General features: G+C 31.4%; 1 protein-coding gene across 1 annotated transcript; it reads right to left on the bottom strand.

Moving 5' to 3' along the window:
* Positions 1-7,980: 7,980 nt before the first annotated feature.
* Positions 7,981-16,962, bottom strand: LOC109160099 (lysine--tRNA ligase, chloroplastic/mitochondrial). Its single transcript, XM_019308253.1, has 14 exons — positions 16,642-16,962; positions 16,027-16,245; positions 15,602-15,713; positions 15,257-15,365; positions 14,806-14,863; positions 13,866-13,934; positions 13,548-13,655; positions 12,947-13,039; positions 12,651-12,755; positions 11,254-11,460; positions 10,912-11,006; positions 10,093-10,183; positions 8,854-9,036; positions 7,981-8,383 (listed from the first exon to the last, which is right to left on the bottom strand). Exons 1-14 carry the CDS (start codon positions 16,870-16,872, stop codon positions 8,279-8,281), a joined length of 1,785 nt encoding a protein of 594 aa, XP_019163798.1. The 5' UTR covers positions 16,873-16,962; the 3' UTR covers positions 7,981-8,278.
* Between the last annotated feature and the right edge of the window lie 5,742 nt (positions 16,963-22,704).

Genomic DNA, 22,704 nt, shown 5'->3' with positions numbered 1-22,704 from the left:
AAATTTAGAACTAAAAGTGGACTGTAACCTATAAATCTAGGACAAAAAATTGGAATTAACTCTTAAATTCAATTTTTAATTAGTGATTGGTCATTCTATTTACAGGCACCCATGAATGGAAGAGTTTGGAGGGGAAAAAATGTCCTTTTATATTTGATATTTTATTAAATAATTTTTTTAAAACCTACGGTCCATCAATTTATAAACAATTAATGAATATAAAATTTTATTATCACATTAAATAAATTTAAAAGGAGAAAATAAGATAAGGAAGGTTGAGGAATCTTTGCCAAAAGAGAAGGAAATGTTTTGTAAAAACTCCAGCTAGGCAGTGAAATAGAGAGGAATAGATTCTCTTGGATTGTAAACTTGAGTCATTCACTCATTAATAAATAAGTGTTGATTTGTAAGCTTAGAATTTGATTCTTTAGAATGAACTTTTTGAAAATTCTTGACTGATGAAAAAGTAATTAGATAAACGTAAAATATAATTGTTGGAGCCATATATGCTAACATCGCATAAAAATCACATGATTCAATTCTTCTCTTTCTTTTTAAAAAGGTTTTCATTTCTGATGAGAAAGTAAAATTTTCTGTATTCATTATTTATTTGATTACATCTCTATAAATTTATACATTTTTTTTTGATATAGTGATTATAATAAAATTATATGTTCAATAATAAATATTTTTAAATACAACAAAATGATGTGTGTGCACCATTTTTTGGAAATTGAAAGTTTTTTTTTTTTTTTTTTTTTTTCTTTGGTGGGAGTGGGGGTGGGGGACCAAGTAACACAATTCTTTTATCATGAGAAGTGTGCAACAACCAATATCAAACGTGTAGGCATGTATCATTGTATGTTGCATAGTGCATTAAAAATAGTATCATGAGACTCATGCAATTGTTATTTATTAACATGTTGGACCTGTTGGTAAATGGCGGTTAGCTGTTAGCTAACTGTGTTAATTAGATGGTATAACTAGTTGATAACATTAGCTGTTGTAGAAAAATGTTTGGTAAATTAGCTGTTAGCTGATAGCTGTTTGGTATACTTTCTTTTTTGAAAAAGCTAACTAAAAGAATTGCTTGGAGTAGTTTTTTGAATTTTAGCATTTTGAAATTGCAAAAAGCTAATTAATCAAACACTTATATTGATATTTTAACTAAATCAAACAATTAATAATGACCAAATAAGCCAAAATTGACCTATAGGTCATTTTTTTTTATCAAACAGGGCCGTTATCTTTTTATTGAATCCTAAATTTTTTATTAGCTCGGAATAAAATCAACTAATTCTTCAATAATTCATAAAAATAAATAATTTTTTTTAATCTTGGAGTGACAAATATGGGATGATAATGGAAAGAGTAAGAAATATTTTCCTCTTCTTTTTTTTTTTTGACCAAGAAATATTTTCCTTTGAAATATCTACTATATATATATATATATATATATATATATATATATATATATATATATATATATACTAATAAGAGCCCAAGAGAGTTAGGCTTATAATGGGTAGAAAAAATGACGGTTAAAATTTTTAATCAAATGAATGACTCAGATTGATCAGATTTTAATTTTTCCTTGAGATTTCCGAATTTATCCTTAATGAATATGATTATCCATTAAATTTTCCGTTAAATATTATCTTTTCCTTTAATTTATGTTAGTTCACCATTACTTACTCATTGATTTCAATAAGAAAGGTCTTAGGTTCGAACCTCATCCCAATCAAAGTTAGCATAATTAGTACTCTATTTTACTCTTATTAAATTATTAATAAAAATTAACAATTTAGTAGCTACAACAAAAAAATAAAACATATGCATTTCTTTAATTTAGAATTATGTGGCTACAATGCCTTTATTCAAAAAAAAAAAATTATTCATTATCAATAAATTAAATAAGAGAAATAATTTCATTAGTTATATTGTCTTTATTTTTCTCCAATATAAAAATTCTTTATATTGAAAATTCAAATTCATCAATTGATTATATTCGTTACATTGTCCCTACAATGTCTTTATTAAAAAAATTATTCATTATCAATAAATTAATTAAGAGAAATAATTTCATTAGTTATATTGTCTTTATTTTTCTCCAATGTAAAAATTCTTACATTCAAATTTATCAATTGATTATATTCACTACATTGTCTATTATTTTTTTTGTGCACTATTTTTTTAATTAAATATCAAAGTACAAAAAAATGCTATATATTTATTTACCAAGTATTTTATTAATACCATGAAAAAATTTAAAAATTTTAAATTAATAAAGTCAATCATATTAACTACTTGAGAGATTTGTTGACAAAAAGAGTATTCAAATCACACAACAAATTGAAGTGAGAAACTACCTCGCAATGTCCTTGTTTGACAATCAACAGTTAGCGGTTAGCGTTAGCGGATTATATTAACGGATTTGACCAGCGAATTATATCAACGGTTGGTAAAAAGATATTTGAAAAAATTAATTATTTAAATTAACATTTAAAATGACCTAAGGGTATACATATAATAATAATAATAATAATAATAATAATAATAATAATAATAACAACAATAATAATAATAATAATAATAATAATAATAATAATTGTTTTAATAATATTTTTTTTAAAATATATAGACGTGTTTTTTGAGGAAATCATTCTAAAAAACACTAAGTGAAAATATTGTAAATTGTAATGTTTGTATTTTCAGTGGTTTGGAACAAATTGTTGCTTCAAACTGTTGAATAACCAAAATACTTTCTTTAACATTTTGATCTTTGGGTTACATCATATTTTCCAATCGTCCAATATATTTGAGTTACATTATAATTAAAATTTTTTAAATTTTTACTACATATAAATTCCTTAAATTAGGAATTTCTTTATCCATAATAATTTATTCAACAATAATGGTTGAACTAAATTAACACTGAGCAAAACACTTAAAGGACGAGTACCGTTGATTCATTCATTGATCTTGTATATATGTGCATTCATTAAATATATTAGAACCCTTTGCAACAAAAATACTTGGTTACTATTTTAAAAAAGTTTAGTAACAATTGTAATGAATCTCCTAATTACATTGTATTCATATACTATGAATTACATATTTAAATAAACAAATTAGACATTAAATTACTTATGTTGAACTTCTCATATATAATCTTGCATTGATATACTTTGAAATATTTATTTAATTATAAATATTGAGTAGAAAAAATGACCGTCAAATTATTAAATCAAATAAATAGTTCAGATTGTTCATATTTTAATTTTTCCTTGAGATTTCCTAATTTATCCTTAATTATATGATTATCCGATCCGTTAATTTTTTCATTAAGTACCGTTAATTCACCGTTAGTCTAATTCTAATATTAAAGTCTAATATAGAATTATAACTACAACATTAATCTAATTCTAATATTAAAGTCTTAATAGAACTCTAACCACAAATCCTACAACCGGAATCTCCTCAAATAATATTAGTATATATTTAATATTTTATGCTTTAACTTTTATTTTCCCCCTTATGTCCCATATTTGGTTTCAACCATATCCATACAATTATTTTATTGACAATTATAATCAATCTTGACTATATTATCTTGCATTTGTAAACATAGAATAAATACACAAATTCAACATTCAATTATTTATGCATGAACAATTCCAATATAATCTTACCTTGATATACTTTAAAATACTTATTTAAGAAAAGAGTTAATACCTAAAATCGTCCTCGACTATAGTGGTTTTTCTCAATTTCGTCCTAAACGACTTTGGTGACCTAATATCGTCCCAGACTTTTGTGTTTCGCTCAATTTAGTCCCAAACTTTTGTGTTTTTGCTCAATTTAGTCCCTCATTTGTTATTCTGTCCATTTGGTGTTAAATAAATAGACAATTCAGTAATTTTAATATTGACATCTCTTTACTCATAGACATGTGAACTGCGAAATCTTTTTTTTTTTTTACGAATTACTCCCAGAATTACTCCTAAAACTGCGAATATAAAATTTGATTTGCAGGTCCGGGAGTAATTCTGGGTGTAATTCGTACAAGAAAGAGGAATTTCGCACTTCACAAGTTGAAAGTAAAGAGAGATCAATATTGACATTACTGAATTGTCCCTTTATTTAACACTAATTTGACAGAATAACAAATGGAGGACTAAATTGAGCAAAACACAAAAGTCTGGGACGATATTAGGTCACCAAAGTCGTTTAGGACGAAATTAAGAAAAACCACTATAGTCGAGGACGATTTTAGGTATTAACTCTTTAAAAAAAATATTGGGCATTATCTTAATCGCGCAATGCGCGTAAAAGACTAGTATAATTATATGTTGCAAGAAGGAAAGGTGGGGTGGGAAACTTCAGCAAATTCTTATGAAGATTTAGTCATCAAGATAGTAATATTAAAAAAAAAAAATTGATGTTATATTTCTCAATCCTCAGCATAGACCAGGGTTCACTTGCACTATGGACCTTGATTCATGTGTATGTATTTTGTGTTGTAATTTTTTTGTGTATTGCGTTATGAAATTCTGTATTTTAAGAGTATGTAATTTTGTCTTATGTTACAAATTTATGTGTCTTGTATTGTGAAAATTTGTACCTATGAACCCAAATTATGTACCTAAATCAGATTTGAAAAATAAGTAAATATATAACATGTGTATGTGTGTTGTGTTATAATTTTTTGTGTCTTGTGTTATAAAATTCTGTACATTACGAGTACGAATTCCGTACCTCGTCTTTCCAATCTAGTTGGGCCCATGATGCTATGATATGTGTCTTGTATTATGATTTTTGTGTCATGTGTTATGAAATTTTGTACCTTATTATTTTAATTTAGAATCTATAATGCTATGCGAACCCTGATCCATAATATAAATTGCATTATATTTCCCTCATGGATTTCACACCTTACATGACAATATGTAATTGGTCTTATTTATATTTATTAATAAGTAGATTTCTTTTTAATTGTAAGTTGGGTCAGCCAATTCACCAATAACCTATAGATATAAATAGTTTTATTGTCATTTCATGAGATAAACATTGGGAGGAAAAAATAGCATTATTCAAAATGAAACAACATATATATTTAAATTATTAGTAGCACATCAATTTTAAGGTGGAATATATCTTTTTGCATTATGAGATTACACTATATATTCAATTTCAATTTTTTTGACCAACTAAATTTCTATTTTATTCTTTTTTTTAATATATTAATTCTATTTTACATTTTATAAGTTTAATTTATAGTTTGCCATCTAATTGAATATTATTATTATTATTATTATTATTATTATTATTATTATTATTATTATTATTATTATTATTATTATTATTATTATTATTATTATTATTATTATTATTATTATTATTATTATTATTATCTAAAATGCAATTTATTGAAACTTAGAAGCCTAAGCTACCATTGATTGATTTTGTGAATGATTAGCCATCAGAAGTTTGCAAGTTGTTATTATCTCACATCTGTGGGTGCTATGATGAACATGCAACAACTTTGTTTTGGTAGGTAGGTTTGAATATATCTACAAATATAGATCTAAAAAAGTATAAATTATTTATAAAGTTAAGCAAAATTTTGTGTAAATTAGGTAATGACTCGTCATAATTTTTGTATCGTTGGTCTCCAAATCTTTGATCATTCCCTTGAAGGGGTGAAACCACTCGTTTTTTGCGGACATTGTTGATATTGTCCGATTCAGTTTTGTCCAGACTTTTAGACTTTCGTTTATGATATTCTTTTAATTGTATTTGTAATATATATATATATATATATATATATATATATATAAAAGTTAATCAACTTGAATTTGTATTTAAAACTTGAGTATAAATAAATAAATTAATTAATTAAAACATTCACAAATAAATTAAAACATTCTATATTATAGTAGTGTTCAACTTACATCCTATATTGGTGGTTCTTGTTAAAAATGGAAATAACAAAAGTATTTTGGTCTTATTAAATAATTAAAAAAAATATGTCTTCCCAAATTGCCCTTCCTATTTTCTTTTTTAAATGGAAAAAAAAAAAAACAAAAATGTTCTCCTCCACACACCTATTGAAGTGTCCTTTTAACCCCTATTGCTAACCTTATTTTTAAGAGAATTAAACTAAATTTGTTTTAATCATTTAAATCACGTGTGATTGATGATAAAGCACATACATAAGAATTTTTGATGATGAGGATTCTTGATTTACATAAATTCATTATACTAATCAATTTTTTTAATTAAATTTAAACAAGCAATAAAGAGGTGTTTACTAGCAAATAGCCCAACCTAAACCCACCCTAGATGTAGATATTGATATTAATAATAAAGATGGTACTACTTATGTGTGTGTGGGGGGGGGGGGGGGGCGGGGGGGGGGTGTAGGAGCATGGGATGAGGTATGTATCAAAATAATGAAACCAACCAAATGATGAAAGCTGGCCAATAAAGTTCATATATACTTGTGCTTTTTTTAATAAACGCATATGATTGCGTTGCCGACATGCAAAGTTAAATTCCTTTTTCATATTATGTTCTTCATATCCCATACTTTTTTTTTTTTTTTTTTTAAATTGAAATTCATTTTTCATAACTTTCTCTTACACCCTAAACCCTTTCATATTTTTGATCTGTTTGGTAAAATAATTAGTCTATCAGTCAGTTTTAACTTGTTTAATCACTATTAGTTGTTTGACTTAGTTAAACAATCAATATGAGTGTTAATTGTTTGACCATTATTAATTGTTTGACTTAGTTAAACAACAAATATGAGTGTTTTTGATTAATTAACTTTTTTTAACAGGTTATTGCTTCAAAACACTAAAATTCAAAAAACTACTCAAAACAACTTTTTCAATAAGCTTTTTGAGAAAATCATTTGTATGTAATCAGCTATCAAATAATAGTTGATTTACCAAACATATTTTTACAATCAATTAATGTTATCAACTAGTCAAACTCACAAACCCAATCAACTAACAACTATTTTACCAAACATCCCGAAATTTTTATTTTTTTAACAGAATGTCCTGGCATAGTTATATTCTTCCCAAAAGGTTAAATCCCCACTCGCAAAGGCAAAGTTATATTAATTCATCAACTGCATGTTTAGTTTTCGAAATAAATTTTAAAAGAATAAGAATAGAATAAAGTACAAATAAGCTACTGAATTATTTGGGAAAAACAATTAAACCACCAAACTCAAATAACTCCCAAATAAACCATTGAACCCAGAAAAAAAGAGCAACTAACATTTTTAGCAGGTTAACTATAGATTTTTGCTGACTGGATTGCCAAATGTTTATTTTATCTACTTTTTTTTTTTTAATCCACCTACATAGTAATATATTTTAAAGCAATTATAATAAAAATAGTTTTGTATTGTCTAGATCTAATTTATTTATTTATTACGAAGTATTATTTTTTAAACAGAAATAATAATAAATCAATCAATCAATCAAATCCCGATAATATGAACAGATACTACAATGTAATAGAGCTAGTAGCATTCAAAAAAAAAAAAAAATCAAATCCCGATAAGACAAAACAATTTTAATTATAATTATTTTAAAATATATTACTATGTAGTGGAATATAATAAAAGAAACGTAAATAAAATATTAACCTGTTAAAAATATTAATTATTATTATTATTATTTTTTTTTTTTGAATTCAATAGCTTATTTGCTCTTTTCCAGATTCAATGACTTATTTGGAGGTTATTTGAGTTCATTGGATTAATTACTGTTTCCCAAATAGTTCAGTGGCTTATTTGTGCTTTACCCAATAAGAATCTTAGTATAAGTTATTCTGGTGTTAGATTAATTTAAAGAATATGAATAGAATAACATGCAAAAGACATAAATACCCTCTATATTGAATGATATATATAATATAGTAGAGATACATTGACAGGCCGGTATTCCATCCATGAAATGATAAAAAATACTACTTGTTTAATTAGAAAATAACACACTTTATCTACTCTGTATTTCATCAAAGTCTTCCAACAACTTAAGCTGTCTCTTCAAAAAACAAAAACGTTTGACAAGAATGGTAGTATAGTGGGGACGGGGATCATTGTCCAAAATTGACTTAAAATCAGCAAGAATAGAACATGGGTGGGTGACACAACCCATAAGATCCCATGAAGAAAAATGGAAGAATTTGTTGAACCCATGTGCATTGATTGCATCACTACCCAATTTATGGAAACAGAATTCCTACCTATCCGCTGCTACTCGGTAAGTTTCGGTTGAGCCTTGAGCACTGGGAAAGCAATGACATCGCGGATGCTGGCAGAGTTCGTTAAAAGCATTACTAGCCTGTCGATGCCAAGTCCCTGAAAATCAACCCCCGTTTAGTACTGGCTGGAGAGTGCCGCTGATTCAAATCAGCTAATGTGAGTGGGTTTAAGATAAGAATAATCTCTAAGTGAAATTGATTGTGCCGGGTGTTTTAATCAGTGTTGCAAAAATCGGGCTAATCGGCGCCTAGGCGGTCGGCCACCTAGGCGCCGATTAATTGCTCTAGGCAGACCCCAGGCGCCTAGCGATTTTTTCAATCTTGGTTTTAACAAATAATTATAAGCTAGTTGACATCAACAGTCCTACCGAGCATCAGCAAATGACGTTCATATAGGCAATGTCGTCATCAGTATATTTAGTTATTATATGATGAGATGAGATATTGTTCGTCTTCAGCATAAGGAATGTGTTGTGTCAGTGTGGTCAGAGATTGAAGAATGGTCAATAAAGAAAGGCGGCTAACAGCCTAGAGATATAAGAAAAGCAGAGTAGTTGGTAAAGATACCATTCCAGAAGCAGGGGGCATCCCGTATTCTAGAGCCGTGAGAAAGTCTTCATCAAGAGTCACTTCATAGGAGTCGTCGTCATCGTCATCGTTTTTGTCATCCTTTCCCTCAACAGCTGCTTCTGAAACTGCAGCCTCTCTTTTCTCATTATGCTGCCTCACTTGCTCTTCCAATCGTCCTCTCTACAACAATTTCAGTGCAACATTCAAATTTCACAGCATAGTAAATCCGCATATATATGCCAGTAACAAAAGTGAAGCGTTGGGGGTAACCCCAGCCAAGATGGCTAAGGATACAAACTTGTAACGACAAGATCACGAGTTTGAATCTCAGTCCTCTTGGTTTGAGCATATCAGCTATGGGCAACCTAGGCTGGTTTACCTCCTTGTGGTCCTTTGTTAGCTAGGGTCACAAGGCGGGGTTTACCTAGTGCACACCCTCGGGTAGTAGCTATAGGTTTCCCTCGTCAACCAAAAAAAATAAATAAATAAAGTGCAGCACTTCAACCACTTTGTAGGGCTCCATCAAAGAGAATATAATTGTTGTCAATGCCATAACTATCTAGTTTTTATTGCACCCATGTGCATTACTGTGAACTAAAAACTAATTACTTCATACAACAATGCAATTTCATCAATTCTAAGAGCAAAAAATAGTTGGAAGAAGAGTAGAATCAGTTGATATCAGAGGTTGCGGGATTTGAACTCTTTAATACCTTATAATGTGAATGTGTGAAGGCCTTATCTTGGCCTGTTAAGCCAGAGGGTCAGTTGCTATTCAAGTTAACAATGAATTTGTAAGATTTTTTTGGCAGTATTACACATTTTATACAAACTGCAGAGCTACAAAAACATTTATCATGAAAGAATATACAAAAGCGGCACATCTGCTGTAAGGATAAAATATGAAATGACAATATGCATAAGGTGATCTGAAAGCATAACCCACACTAGATTCAAAACTCCAGTGTACCAGTTCCTGATCCTCATATTTTTCACAATCTATGGCATAAAGACTACAGAACACTATTCCCTTCAAATGAATTCAAGGAGAAATCATCAGAAACTGAATCCTTCCACCAGAAAACTCAGTCATGCAATGCTTCAAGGATCATCAATCTAAATTGCATTGATTTGTATCTCATAAAAAACATCTTAGCCTAATTAAGTTATCTCAATAAGATGGACTAAATTGTCTGTTGAAAGTAGCCAAAATCAAAAAAGGAAAATCAATAATACCTGGTCGAGAGGATCAGTTAATTCAGAGAAGGCGTTTGCCAGCTCACGACCACAAATGAAAAGTTCAAATCTCTCTGTTAACCCTGAATATCTGAGAAAATGTCAAAAAATAAGAAACCAAGAACTTTTCTCTTCCTTGTGAGCCATTGGAAGAAAGATATGTAAAAATATCATCTTATGTGTGCCATACTAGAACAGACCAATTCATTTTTGTGAAAAAATCATTTCTCCCCATTTTGTTTTGTAAATCAGCAAGTACTTGAAAATGTTTATTCAGGCTTTTGTTGCAGGTAGCTACTCCATTGATGCATCAACATAATTTAATTATATATATATAAAAAGCAAACTCAACAGGGGCATCATCTCCACATTAAACTTTTAATCTGGTCAAGCCGAATAGATCGTGTATACTTAGGCATATCAGTAACTGGGCCCACAAAGAAAAATCTGATACATTTAGTCCACCAGACTAAAAATTGATATATGACCTAGTTTTGAAGGAAAAAAACAATCAAAAGTAGATAAGTATCTTCTGTACTATAAAAGTGAATCCCCATCATTTTGAATTTTATTTTTTTTTTTAAACCATCATTTTGAATTTAATCAAGTATAATCCACAAAAAAGTGAAAAACCCAAAAATATCAGAAAATGAACAAAAGTTGTGTGGGGATTGTTTATGCTATAACCCAGACTACATTATCCCACAATTAGTCAATTATATCTTCTGGAAACATTTTAGTTGGCCAAAATAAAATGTAAAATATGCTCAACATGTGGCATGTCATTCTGAAGAGCTCTTCCAAGATAGATACTCCTACCTTCTGTGGGGTTTGGCAAGTGGAGATACTTCAATTGGGTAGTCCAAAACAAATGTGGGCTGAAGAAGCTTTGGTTCCACTACCATCTCAAAGACCTGAAGCAAGGGGTATCAAAGTGAACACTATTGCAAGGAATATGTGATGAAAAGGAGCATGCTGAGAAAATTTGCACACTTCTCAGCATCATAGATTCATAGATTCCACCTAGACCTCAAAGTTCAACACAAAATATAGTGGTAATGGTTTTTTTTTTTTTTTTTTTTTTTTTTTGGGTTATAGAAGACGCCCATTGTACACTTGCAAATTGATAAAACTAGGATTTTCAAGCTCACTCAGATTAACCTCATTAAGCAAATGGCCAACAGATCGGGATGCTTCAATATAGCTTTTCTGTTGATTGTCATGACAAATATCAATTGTTTTAAGAACAAGTTCTTTAGCAGCTGTAAGATCATCACCAAACTGGTTGAAATCAATTCCTGTAGCTTCTTTCACGAGATTATGCATTGTCTCTCTCCTCCAAGGTCTTTCTAGGCAAATCTCGACACCCTGAAAGGAAGTATACTGTTCTCATTGACCATTCTATAACTCTAAAAAGTTTAAAATATAAAAGGGTGCAAACACTCAACCCAAGACCAAAAAAACATTAGAATACAACTCATATTCTCAGAGCTTTGAATGACACCTCGAATAGAAAATAATCCTATTGCTAAAGATCTTTGGAGCAAAGACCAAACCACTTTCCTATGTTTTCTTCTCCTCCTAGAGAAAACATCTATGACATTGCGAACTATGGATGAAATATAGAGCAGCATTTTATGCAAACAAGAGAAGAATACCTGTTCAACTTAAGAAGTTAGGTTATGAAAATTACAAGCTCAAATAGCTAAACCAAATATGACACACCATTCAGAACTTTTGGTAGGTAAACAGAAAGATCATATTCACCAAAGACTGCAAACTGAAGATTGAGGATCAATAAGCAGAAAGATCATCTAAAGCAAGCACACTCTCCAAGAATTGTATTGGTGAGGAAAGCAGAAAATCCAGTATTCAGAAATGATGTGTTTAGAGATTCACCTTTGTGATCAAACCAAGGATTGCAAGAAAAATAGCAAATTAAACCTACACGGCCAGCTTTTTCATGTTGGATGGTTTAATGGGCACAAAATTACAAAAACGGGAAAGAAAACAGAAAAAGTCAACCATAAATGATCTAGCAAACTAAACTTTGAGATGAAGAAATCCAAGGACAAATCCTTGAATATTCTAAGTCAACTCAATTAGACCTTAATCTCAACATAGTTTTGATCGCCCACATGCATTCTAAGTTCTGTATTAGGAGTCATCATCTGTTAGAGGGATCAGAGGGTCAGAAGCTCTTAGAGCTATCCTTAACAACCTCCCTTCAAATGTATGGTGGTATTTCTTTAGGTCTATGTATATATATATATATGAGTATAATCCATGTACAGAGTGAAATATACAACATAAAGCTTCTTCCTTTCAATCTATAACACTGTGTCCATTGAGCTCCAATAAGCCTGAACCGGTTGTGAGCCCTAATACATTATCATATTTCATCATTTCTATCAAAGTTTCAAACTATCTACTCCTCTTCCTCTCCTGCCACCTATTACCAACATGCTATCACTCGTGTCCATTGTCCAAACCAATCTTCATGGGTCTACATTAAATATTTTGTTCCAGACAAATTGCATTAGAAACAAGAAGCAAACCTGATAATCCACAGTAAGTTTCCCATGAACTGCAAGAGCACATCTTGTAATAATCTCTTCTGCCATATTCATCATGCTTTCATAATCTGAATATGCTTCGTACATCTAAAGAATGATTTCAATAATAAAGTTGGTCATAAATTTATGTATTGCTAATAAAACCGATCACAGCTACTCAAAATGAAAAGTTGGCCATCATTGCCATGGTGACTGAGAGTTAACTGAAAAATTATTCTTAGTATATTCTCATCCATCTATTGTACAAAACATCAAACCAACTTAATTGGAAAAATTACCTCTATGGTGGTAAATTCAGGATTATGACGCGTTGATATGCCTTCATTCCTAAATATCCGGCCCATCTCATAAACTTTTTCAAATCCGCCAACCTGTCATTAGGAGAATAGAGTCTCATAGGTATATCATATGCATGCATGCATGTGACCAACAACCACCTGTGGTACAAATGCAAGGGGCTAAGTTCCTCTTATGCAAGGTCTCAAGTTAAAACATGAAGCAACATGGAGAACTTCTCCCCAAATGAAGTGCGGTAGTACTTAGACTTGGCACTAGCCGGAGTCCAATGTAGCTACCAGATACCAAGGGGTCATGGTACCCCCAAAAAAGAACATTATTAGACTACAAAAACATCATATCATGAATATAAATTCATTTCCTCACATAAGGCTAAAATGTTATATTTTCAAGGTGTTGCTAGATTAAAAATATATAAATTGAAAATGAGAAGCAATTAGCATCATGTTGATTACCATTTTGAGGAGCTAACTAATTGGCAGCAAACTGCCTTCCCATGTAAACAAATTGGCTGATTCATAATTGGTACAACATCAGCAACATCTTTTTAAAGAAGACATGGTGACTCAGAAAAAGACTAACCAGCATTCTCTTCAAATGGAGCTCAGTTGCTATTCTCAAATAAAGATCCCTACCAAGAGAATTATGGTAAGTAATAAATGGCCTAGCCTCAGCTCCACCAGCTGCTCCCTAGTATACGAAGCCATCAAACACAAAAACACTCTACAACTCAGATTAACAGGTATTGAAAGGATAATGATTTTTAAAAAAATGGCAAACAGAATAATCTAGGCAAAAAGATGTGTAAATTATGGAAATTAGATATCAACATTAAAATATCATATCAAAAAGGGAAATTGGAGCATACCACACAGTAAAGTCAGAAGAAAATTCACAAACCTGAAGAACTGGTGTTTCAACTTCAATAAAGCCAAAAGATTCAACTGTTCTCCGAATTTCAGAAACAATCTACTGAAAAAGGCAAAGATGAGCTTTCTATTCCACTGAAAAGTAAATTTATAAAGATATGCTTTATCAACTAAGAGAATATGCAGCACAAGATGAAGGTTAACAAGTTCTAGAAGCAGCATCACTTCAACAACACTCAACTATTAGCCATGCCAGAAACCTAAAAGATGATCAATAAATCAGCAAAAGGCTTTTAAATTATTTACTCCAGGAAAAAAATAGTAAATGCAAAGTAAAATAACAAACAAGGGGAAATATGAATAGAGTGATATCTTTTTAATCTAGAAAACCGAAAGACAATACTCACAGCAATAAAAAAGCACAGTCGTTTTAGAATTCATGCATCATTAAGACAAGTAAAGATCCTTTAAGATGCACTAATGGAATTCAAATATAGCATAATTCCATATTTAGTTGTTACTGGCCAAATATGTACAGCTGCAGAGCACCAGATGTACATCAAGCATGCATCACTTTGGTGGTGCTGAAAAGAGAATGAAGTGATGCATCAGCTCTGTGTGAAATCTGTTTTTAAAAAATAAGAAATATTGTTTCTTTCACACTGGAGGTCCTATGAAAATTAAAAAAAATAAAAAATAAAAAATGCCTTGACCCAACATGGTAATCATTGCTCTAATCTTTAAAGTTTAAACAATAGAGAAAAGTTCCACGGAGGATTATAAACAAAATGGGGTACCCAACACTATTATGGTGATCATAATAAAGAACAGATCCATTGACAGTTACAAGTCATTGTGGCAAAATTTGATATTACAATGAGCCTAGTAACAAAAAATATTGATTATAAATTATAGAAGCAAATATTTAAAAAGAAGAAATTGCAACAAAAATAAGTCGTTTAATAGCCTACCTTTGCCCTCTTCCGAAATATATCTGCTACCTCAGGGTTTGCAATCATATCTATATACCTAAAAATTAAGTGGCAAAGATTGTAATCAAAGAGTAACAAGTTCCAAAGACAAGAGAATCAAGGGAAATGATTTTTAAGAGACAGGAAATATGCAGTTTTTTTATGTGCTACTGCTTGGCATTCAGTGTAATGCCATCTCTTATGCTTACTTTCTAATTAAAACAGTTAACAAGAATAAAATTATATAATCAGTATATGTATATCTACGATTATATTTTATTGCACTAAATATATTAATTATGCCAAAGTGCACAATAAGTAGAAAAGTTATGTTGAATTCCCCAATCACCTAGGTGTCACCTCACAACACAAATCAATAAGCAGTGTATAACACACTATGGACATATATCTATCTATTAGATATTAAAAGATAAAAAGAAGAAGTTCCCACCGCTGCCGGTAGCGCTTATCTACATCTGTTAGGCCATGATATTTGTCCGGCAATGGAAGTAGGGACTTTGTAAGAATTGAAAATGAATTCACACAAACTGATAGCTCCCCTAGAAAAGGAAATAAATAAATTAATTGCTTTTAAATCTCCAGAGTTCCATGATGCCAGTTCAAACTAGTCAGTACAAGATCAGATCGATAGTGAAAGATTAGAGAATAGAATGACATATACCTAGCAAGCTGTTTTCAAGTTACAGGTTCATGTGAAAATATATTTTTACAGTGGCAACAGCAATAAGGTTAAACATGCAAAAGAAAGAGTAGGAGAACAGCAATGCCAAGTTACCTTTCTCAGTGCGTTTGATTGAACCACGAGCACCCAAGATATCTCCTATATCAACAAGTGTCTTCAAATGGTCAAATTGATCACTGGAGAGCCTTTCCTTCTCACAGTAGAGCTAAAACCAATAATAATTCACTTCAGCACAAGGGACATGATTTCCACGCAGATATACAGTGAAGAAACTGTAATTCATTTTATTAATATTGATGTAACATAAGAATATCAATCAAATATCAAATAATCTAAATAAACCAAAAAAAAAAAAAAAAAAAAAAAAAAAAAAAAAAAAAAAAAAAAAAAAAAAAAAAACCTGATGCATGATGAGTTCAAAAAATGCCAGTTGAAAAGGATGAGATAAGCAATTGTAGTTACCAGGTGCCCAACTTTTCATTTCATAGTCAGTAACAGTAACAGCTAGGATGACAAACCTGAATTGTCCCAGAGTCATCTCTCAAGGTAAAAAAGGCAAGCTTTCCAAAAGCTCTGCGAGCCACAATTCTTCCTGATATTGAGACATAATCATTCTCATTGTTTGACTCTTCACCATTTCCTAGATCTTTATAAATCTCTTGTAACTGATTAGCCGTATGAGTCCTATCCCACTTGTATGCGTAGGGTTCCAAGCCCTTGATTCTTAATTCTTCCACCTGCATATGAGCAGAAATATTCAGCTTGAGAAAACACATATATGTAGCTTATGAAATGATATTTTCTCATTAAAAGGATAGCCAAATGTTTACACTGCACGCAACCAAATACATCCAAATGGCATATGCAACTGCTAAGTGCAGTGAGAATATATCGTAAAACCTTTCCTCAAAATTCATATTCATAGACAGTCACGACCACATATATACTTCATAAAGACCGGCGTTTAAGCCAATCAAAGTTATCTTCACTTCGGTTCCCAGTTCCTACTTCATCTTACCAATGAAATTCTTGATATAGCATAAGAAATATTGAATTTCCATCTATAAATTAAAAGGTCCAGTATTAGACCCAAACACTGCGTAAAACGAGTAATTTTGCGGAGCTTCATTTACCTTCTTGATGCGGATGGCGCGAATGGCTTCTCTATCGGAGGTGGAGGTGGTAGATGAGGACCGCCGGTTACGGCCGGCGGCTCTGTCAGTGACGAAGGCGGCGGCAGAAGAAGAAGACGACGAGCAACAGCGAACAATGAAACAAGAAGAAGGGTTTCGAAATTGAATTGCTCGGGTAGACCTCAAAGAAGCAAAGTGGATGAGGTGCTTGAATGGGTGTAGCGCCTCCATTCTTCTTCTCTGCTTCGCACTTCACGGCTAGCTCGGTGACTTAGTAGTTAGTACTTAGTAGCTAGTAAGATCCTGCATTTTTTTCATTTTTCTTTTTTATTTGTGTTAATTCTATTTTTTGTCATATATTTATAGGTCACAAATCACTTTTAGTTTTTTTTTTTTTTTTTTTTTTTTTTTTTTAAAGAATATTCACTTTGATCATAGTATTATTATCATATGATCATTTTTAATTATTCATTAACAAAAATCGTTTAAAATTACAATCTATATCTACAATCTACAAATCTGCCAATAATGTTAAGCCCTTAACTGGAACAAAACAAAAAATGTTGGTGTCATAATTTTTTAAAATGAATGGTTCATATTATTTTGATTTGAGTATTTTTTTTAAATAATTTTCCTTATTTACCGGTTTACCCTCTATTATATTATTTTCTTCTCATAAATAATCATAAATTATGTTAGTATAAACTTTAGTAACGAAATATTCCGTTAACTATTTATTATTCTTAATTTACACATTAATTTATATAAGAAAGGTCTTAGGTTCGAACCCTATCTCAATTAGAGTTGGCATAATTGTTAAACATATACTACGAATATGTTAAATGTATTAAATATATATATATATATATATATATATATATATATATATATATATATATATATATATATATATATATATATATAATATTTAACATAAACTTTGGTCAAATAATTAGTTCGACTAAATACATAACAATCAAAGTTGAGCATCAAAGATTATAAATCAAGAACTTTAAAAATCATTTGATTTTCTTGCATTAGAAAATTTAGGTTAAGTTTTTTTTTTCTTCGTTTAATTAATCTTCTTTTGATTACTTAGAACAAACTTAATATTTCAATTACGTTTCAGGATTATAATCCGCCTATCTGCCTATTAATCATATTGAAAAATTATAATCTGATCAATTTTTGAGCAATCTGAGCCATTCATATGATTAATAAATGTGACCGTCATTTTTTCTACGCATTATAGGCCTAACTCTCTTGGGCTCTTATTAGTATACTAGTTTTTTACGCGCATTGCGCGATTGAGATAATGCCGAATGTTTTTCTTTTTATTTTTTAAAATAAGTACTTTAAAGTATATCAAGACAAGATTATATTGGAATTGTTTATGCATAGGTAATTGAATGTTAAATTTGTGTATTTAAATGTGCAATTATAAGTTAAAAAATGCAAGAAATTATATTCAAGATTGATTATAATTGTCAATAAAATAATTGTATAGGTATGGTTGAAACTAAATACGGGACATAAGGGAGAGAAAATAAAAATTAGGACATAAAATATTAAATATATACTAATATTGAAGAGGTAACTGCTGATTGTCAAACAAGGACATTGCGAGATAGTTTCCCACCTCAATTTATTGTGTGATTTGAATACTCTTTTTGTCAATAAATCTCCCAAGTAGTTAATATCATTGTCTTAATTATATTTTTTATTTTTAAATTTTTTTAAACAACAACAACAACAATAATAATAATAATAATAATAATAATAATAATAATAATAATAATAATTATTATTATTATTATTATTATTATTATTATTATTATTATTATCATATATTTAAAGTGTTAAGTTCATCATACACACTGTCATGAATGAAATATTTAACCGACCATGGATACATTTTTTCAACATGACATTGACGAATAACCATGATTAGTACAACGTTGTCCTCCAAAATAAATAAAACCACATCGTCCTGTGTTGTATTAATATTAAAATGCATTATTATTTCCTCCCACCGTTCTGTGAAAAAGTTAAAGTTGTGCCAAAGTAGAGCTCTACCTTTCGAGATCGAATACTATTTTCAGCGTATCATCAACGAACTCGTCAGAATCTTTAAGGAATGAAGACAATCTAACTTTCTATAGAGACGTAAGAAAAAAAAAATGAATGAGTAAATAATTGTAAGAGGATACAAGTTGAATTAGAATAGAGTAAAAACCCAAAATGGTCCCTCGACTATAACTAAATTCACAAATTGGTCATCGACTTTTAATTTTAACCAATTAAGTCCTTAACTTTGCAATTTTAACACGATTTGGTCCTCAGTCTATTTGACCGTTTGTTAACTGTGATTTTTTAGAATATATATGTAATTTCATGGTCCATTGTAGGTTTTTTTAAGGTTCCGGTTGCATTTTCAGACCGCATTGTTACATTTGAATCCACTGCCGAAAGCAATCTGTCAAATCCTGTCTTCTTTCTTCATCCCCCCTTTGGATTCAATGTAGTTGAGTTCGTACCTAAGCGAAGAGTTAAGAAAGTGGGGCGTTACATGGGCGATAGACTGTGTCACGGCAGCGGATGAGGGCGGGCGGCAATGAAATTACATATATATCCTCAGATATCACGGTCAACAAACGGTCAAATAGACGGATGACCAAATCGTGTTAAAATTGCAAAGTTAAGGACTTAATTGGTTAAAATTGAAAGTCGGGGACCAATTTGTGAATTTAGCTATAGTTGAGGGACCATTTTGGGTATTTACTCATTAGAATATTATGAATGTATATTATTTCTTACCGCTTCAGGTTGAGAGAAATCAGTATACAAAGAACAACATCGTTCTACATCAATTGAATATGATGGGGACATAGCAGATTTTGCCTTTACACGTATTCGATCTAATGTTTAAAAAACGAGTAATTAATGGTTGTTGTAATAAGTAATATAAATTTTGGCGATGCATTAAAGTGTATAGTTACTTGGTTGATATGGTCGAGAAGGAATGTGGTGGTACCTCTTCAACATGCCGTCGAAGGTATAGCAAAAGGTTCCAAAAGTGAAGAAACTCATATGTCTAAATAACACCCTATCTCCCGTTCTTAACGAATTCGCACTAAATGAATTCAGAAATTACTGTAGTAAAGTGCATGTTTTCAACTGACACATCGATTGCGACGGCGAACCATGTTTCAAGATCGCAGTCATTGTGAAGTGCTGCATTAGATGTCGATACATGCATTTTGGAATTTTATAAAAAACAAAATTAGGGCGCATGTCAAAAACTAATTTGATTAAAATATAAAAGAACGAAATATATCGAAGTAAAATTGATAAATTTACCATGGTCACACGCGATCTAATTGTAATAAAAAACCGTAAAATAGTAGATCTCGTAATATCCGGAAAATGTTTTTTATTTTTTATTTATTTTTTTTTTCTTTTATCATTGCAAGCAACAAGAAAGCAAAGGAAAAAATAGCTATAAGTAGACATTATAAATTTTAAATATGAAATGACTTACGTGATGGAAGGATAAGTGTTCGTAGGCCATTTTGTAGGATGTCATAGGTATAACGCTCTGCATCTTGAAAATTATGAAATGCAATTGGATAGGACACATTTAGTCCTAGCATTTTCATATATTTTACCCACGAAAGAGGTGCAAAACATATATATTGATCTTGTGATGTATGCTCTATAATTGCATACAATAATTTCCTTCCGTTTATTGTATTTGCGAAATAACGGTTTTATATTATAACGTTGTTGGTTGACGCATGAAACTTTCGAAAATTCTACAAACATATCCATGATGATGGAAGAGAAATGTGTGAATTGGTAAGGAGTTTGAAAATCGATAAGAAGTTAGGAGCAAAATGGGGGTAGTTGTGCTTCTATATAATGGACTGAGTTGTATTTATATACAATTCCAATAAATCCTATGGCAAAGGCGTTATATGAATTTGTCAGACAATATTCCAAAAACGCCTATGCCTTAGGCGTTATTAGAATTTCTCCGTCAAATATTCCAATAACGCCTAAAGCATAGGTGTTATTGAAATTCTCCCATTTCAGCTTTTATTTTTTGAAAGCTCTCGCATTTCAGCTATGATATCAATGAACACAGTGAAGATGAGTAAAGATGTGCAATTAATATTCCGCGTTGAATAAAATAACACGCAACATGAGTCAGTTTTGAAATTAATTGTCCACTTTGGCCTTATATATATTTTTTTTATTTTGTGAAATTCGTCGAAGAACGAGCAAATTTGGCCGCGTATCTCGTGGGCATTAGAAAAATGTGAAACTTATAAAAATAAAGTTTCGTCTAAAAAAAATGTTAACATAGAAACCATATGCATTTCCATTGAAGTTATGTGTACAAGGAGTGTAGTTAGTTAATGACCCTACGAATGGAAAATTAACTTAAGGCATAGGTGTGAAGCATGAGTTCGAGCCGACAATACCTACATCGTCCCGTGGATCTTGTGTTTCCCTGGTCCATTTCTATTGGAAGTATAATGTGCTCACTCCTCCATTCAATTTTAGAGTTTGGTGGATAAAAATTAACTACATAACTCATTATGTAGTTCTGTAATGAGAAAACATTTGGCACGAATGAGTCATACGTAACTCTTTGAAATTGACATGCAGCAATGATATGTGCAGAAGGTAAACTGTTGCTGTTCCAGTGGCCACAGTCGCAGGAAAGATCTGCCAAACAAACTCTAAAAAATCGTAGTGGACGTTGCATGGCATTTCGGCTATCAAGAGCGACCCCGTATAATCCCATTAAGTCATTATATCTTTCAATGGTGGCATTGTACGCGAGTTTCACTAGTTTTGTCAACTGCTTAATAATTTTGTTAGGCCAATGCAACCCTTTTTCCTGCATCCTCTGACCCGCTGTTCGCCTGTCCGCAAACATTACCCTTATCTTGTGAAAAGTGAGCCTTGCAAGTGCAGTCACTGGCAGCATACGACAACCCTTCAACAAATTGTTGAACGATTCTGATCCATTGGTTAAGATCCGTGACGATCCACATTACAAAGTCAAACACATCCAAGCCGATGTAAACAAGGAGTACGACTTAGATGTGACGTACAGGAAGGCGTGGTATGCTCGTCAAAAAAACATTGAAAATGAGTATGGAAAATTTGCTGAGTCGTACAATGAGCTACCCAGTTTCCTCCAGACGTTGAAGGCAACAAATCCCGGCACCGTAATTGAGTTTCAGTTCACACCATCTCCATCTCTGAGTGGCGACCGGTCGTACGGTCATTTCTTGTATGCTTTTTGAGCTTTTAAGCTTAAGATAGACGAACTCCGATATTACTTCCTGGTTATTGGTGTGAATGGTACACACCTCTACGGCAAATACAAAGGCAACCGCCTCTTAACGGTCGAGACGAACGCTAATAATGAAATCTTTCCAATCACCTATTCCTTAGTTGACTCTGAAACCGCAGCCAACTGGACTTGGTTTTTGCGACTAGTGCTATCACATATCTTTCCCTATCACGAATCAATGTGCATCGTTTCGGATCGGCATGCTGGGATCGACGCGGCATTTAGGGATTTGACTGTCTTACATGCTTCACGTGTACACTGCTGATATTGTCTTAGACATGTTCGGAGTAATGTGATGACCAAGTCGTCGAGGAATACGATTTTGAGATCTTTAATATGGGAAGCTGGTACTACAGCTACACAACGGGAGTTTCAAAGCACAATGGATAGAATCAGAGCGGATTGGCCAGCAGCATACAATTACCTTGAAGCCATTGACGTCGAGAAGTGGACATTGTCCCACGATGGTGGGCATCGGTATGGCGTAATGTTAACCAATGGATCAGAATCGTTCAACAATTCGTTGAAAGGTTGTCATATGCTGCCAGTGACTGCACTTGCAAGGCTCACTTTTCACAAGATAAGGGTAATGTTTGCGGACAGGCGAACAGCGGGTCAGAGGATGCAGGAGAAAGGGTTGCGTTGGCCTAACAAAATTAATAAGCAGTTGACAAAACTAGAGACACTCGCAT

The sequence above is a fragment of the Ipomoea nil genome, unplaced genomic scaffold (genome assembly GCF_001879475.1).
Source record: "Ipomoea nil cultivar Tokyo-kokei standard unplaced genomic scaffold, Asagao_1.1 scaffold2845, whole genome shotgun sequence".
NCBI lineage: Eukaryota > Viridiplantae > Streptophyta > Magnoliopsida > Solanales > Convolvulaceae > Ipomoea > Ipomoea nil.
This window is presented reverse-complemented; position numbering and strand designations above follow the sequence as displayed.